Source organism: Bidens hawaiensis, unplaced genomic scaffold (assembly GCF_021521415.1).
Source record: "Bidens hawaiensis isolate Kalapana, Puna unplaced genomic scaffold, B.hawaiensis_p1.1 tig00038527_1, whole genome shotgun sequence".
NCBI lineage: Eukaryota > Viridiplantae > Streptophyta > Magnoliopsida > Asterales > Asteraceae > Bidens > Bidens hawaiensis.
Window position 1 is genome coordinate 6703 of NW_027496761.1, and position 3417 is coordinate 10119.

The window sequence follows — 3417 nt, forward strand, 5'->3', positions numbered from 1 at the left end:
GGCGTTCCCCCAAGAAGCCATACCGCCGACCGCCACTTGAAGTTGTGCCACTACAAAAGCATAACTCTCTGACGTAACACACTGCAAGAGGGAAACCCGGATGGTCTCGGGATTCGAACTAACAACCTCGCAAGACCTAGCTCAAATCATTCATTACCAATATCCACTCAAAGTGTCATAAGTTAGGATCAGCCTTTTGAGTCTTCACTGAAGAATCCAATCCTTCCTACCATTAAGTCGCAACTGGAAATTTATAATAGTTTATTCACATTGAATTTGGATCATCATATTTTACTATACTAACATTTTTTTAAGAACATAGAACTATATAATTTTGAGGAAAAACAATAGCCATTAAAAAGAGAGAAAAATTTATAAACATAAAAATAAAATAAATATTTCTAAACCCTAAACCCAAAAAAATAAAATGGTCCAAAACCCGGATCTACATAATACAAATAACACGTTCTGATCGAGGGAGAAACTCAAACAACAAAGAACAATTTTACACACAAAACAGTTGATAATCCAAGCCCGAGACAAAAGAATCATAGGACAACAATATGTTACAAACACTAGTTCATTGCTGCATGAACATGAACATCCAAACCACCTACTGCAAAGGGATTATTAAAAAAAGATGAATCCAGTTGCATCTCTCAAATGCTAAGAAATTTGATAAAATGAAGCATTACGGTTAACACCTGCCGCCAATGCCGCCTAATGATTGGTGGTATGAATGTCCTCAGAGCTAGCACTGCTGCTTGTTGCAAGAGGAGACTCTGAAGCACTTATGGTTCGGGTTTTAGCTGACTCTGGTCTCACACTATACACCGATGAAGCAGGAACTTTTGTGATTGATGCACGCATATTGCCGGGCATGCTTCGCCTTATATCCTGTATATAAACATTGTTCATTTTCATATATGAATTCAATCTTATATTGTAGAAGCATAAATATACAGACAAATTTGCATGTGATAAAAAGGAAATAGATAGAAGACTCATACCAGATGTCTCAAAGCCATATCGAACGATTTCTTAGACAATGATCTTCCAAATCCTGAGTTGTTTTGGGACACCAACAACTTCCCAGATGCATTATCCTGATCAGACTCGTGATCTTCCCTTGGTGGAGCCAGCTTTCTCATGTTCACAACCCTCTCAACCATTTGGGTCCCCATCAAAACCGGGTTTACATCATCATCCCAATTCGAATAACCGCGTCCTCTCGTCATCCCAGGTTTCACACCACCACTGGATGCGTTTGATGATCGTAGTGTTGGTGTTGAAGATCTTGATGCTGACTTGGCAGGAGCAGTTACAGTTACAGATGGTCGTTGAGTTGGGGTTGAAGATCTTGATGCTGACTTGGCTGTAGTGGTTACAGAGGGCCGTTGAGTAGGAGTTGAAGATCTTGATGCTGACTTGGCAGAAGCCGTTACAGTTGCAGATGGCCGTTGAGTTGGAGTTGAAGACCTTGTTGCTGACTTGGCTGAAGAGGGTCGTTGAGTAGGGGTTGAAGATCTTGATGCTGACTTCGAGGAAGCAGTTACGGAGGCCTGTTGAGTTGGTGTTGAAGATCTTGATGCTGACTTGGCAGAAACAGTTGCAGTGGGCCGCTGAGTTGGAGTTGGAGTTGAAGATCTTGATGCTGACTTGGCAGAAACAGTTACAGAGGGCCGTTGAGTCGGGGTTGAAGATCTTGATGCTGACTTGACATTGGCAGAAGCAGTTATAGAAGGTCGTTGAATTGGGGTCGAAGGTCTTGATGCTGACTTGACAGCTGCAGTTACAGAGGGTCGTTGAATAGGGGTTGATGATCTTGATGCTGACTTGACAAGTATGGGTGGTCGGGGTGTTGGGGTTGTGGACCTTTTTATCTGGCCCGCTGGCTTGGTTGGTCCCATTAATGGAGCCTTTCTTGATAGCGATGGTCGCCTGATGGTACTAGCAGGTTTAACACCATTGGAGGATGATACACTGGTTGTTGAAGTAACATCTGTAGTGGGGTTTCCTAGCTACATAGATGACATAAAGATTGTTACTAAAACAATATATGTTGTTTGAAACATTAACATACATAAAAAAAAATATAATCAGAGGCTTACTTTGGACTCTAGAGAAATAGATTGACCATTAGATATCAGAGTCTGATCAGTAAGAGTTATCTGCTCTTCGATTTCCAACGAGGGTACCGGGTGACGGGGTGGGGAAAGGAGCCTGAGTTCAAAACATATTGTTTATTCTCTTTTCAATATTGTTATTGTATTAATATTTGTAAAACAATACATATTAGACACATGAATTTATGAAAAACTATTTGATTTGGTCAAATGTCTAAACCCTAAAGGTAAACTATAAAGTAATGCAGCTAACAAAAACAATATAATAAATGATTTGTGATGATCAAATTGCTATAAGTATAATAGTTCCCATGTTCGGTTGGCACTTGCGTATGAGCATAGAACTCTTTTTGGACCTAAATGGAGTACACACAATGACACAAATATTACAAACTTCTATTTGATGAGCAAAGCTTACATGATAACAGTACATGTTACTAACTTTTAAGTGTGGTCCATTTCTGAAAAGAACTGGACAGCATATGGGTCATGACAAAAGTAATCATTTTTTTACCAGAGCAACAATGGCTATTTCCAGAGAGCCTAGGTCTACATATCGTGCATGAAAGGTGGTACCTTTCACTGGATTTAGTCATTTCAACTCTGGAAAAAAGAGATACCCTTACAAATTTATGAAAGAAGCTACAAGGCTTACCAATCATAGTCCGTGATGTTGTTCATGGAATTCAATAAGTCCTCAGCAGCACCAGAATCTTGACCGTGTATTATTGATTTCGTTTCAGGCTTCAATTGGTACTCAGATGCAGAGTCTGCACATATATTATTAAACTGTCAATGTCAGTTTAACAGAAAATCATTTATGCTACCAGACAACCTCAAAGTGTATCTAAATAACTATATTGATGAAATATATAAAAACTATAAACATTTGGCAGTGTTAAACGATTACATACTTCTGTACAAAGTATAACTCGATTAAAAGGTCACGTTTCGTATCCATGTGGCTTCTTTTGAACGGAATAGACTTTATAGAGACGTGTCCACGGTTAACCGGTTATAGTTAATAAATTTTGGTCAAATTGCTGGTTAGGTGAATAAGTGAGTCAAAGTTACAATTTAAGAGGTGTTCCCTTATTTTATAACAAATGTACGCATCAGTGAAACATACGATACAATAAAGATAGTACGATCTAATAAAAATGGTAATTGAAACGAGGATTATGTGGGGCGACCGACCCACATTTTGCTTAGGATTCCTTAGTAACGGTCAAGATGGTGATCACTGATTGCTAAAGTGGGTCATTCTTTATATGCTGTACCCTTGTTACCT

At 39.0% G+C, this 3417-nt stretch overlaps 1 protein-coding gene across 1 annotated transcript; it reads right to left on the reverse strand.

The window, feature by feature from the left end:
- Window positions 1-390: 390 nt before the first annotated feature.
- LOC143590403 (uncharacterized) lies at window positions 391-2559 on the reverse strand. Its single transcript, XM_077070896.1, has 3 exons — window positions 2545-2559; window positions 1011-2021; window positions 391-897 (listed from the first exon to the last, which is right to left on the reverse strand). Exons 1-3 carry the CDS (start codon window positions 2557-2559, stop codon window positions 721-723), a joined length of 1203 nt encoding a protein of 400 aa, XP_076927011.1. The 3' UTR covers window positions 391-720.
- Window positions 2560-3417: the final 858 nt, after the last annotated feature.

Excerpts from the sequence above, each read along its gene's own strand:
- LOC143590403 (XM_077070896.1), bottom strand. Across the intron at positions 898-1,010 it reads ATATGGCTTTGAGACATCTG|GATATAAGGCGAAGCATGCC; the intron begins GTATGAGTCTTC and ends GTTTATATACAG.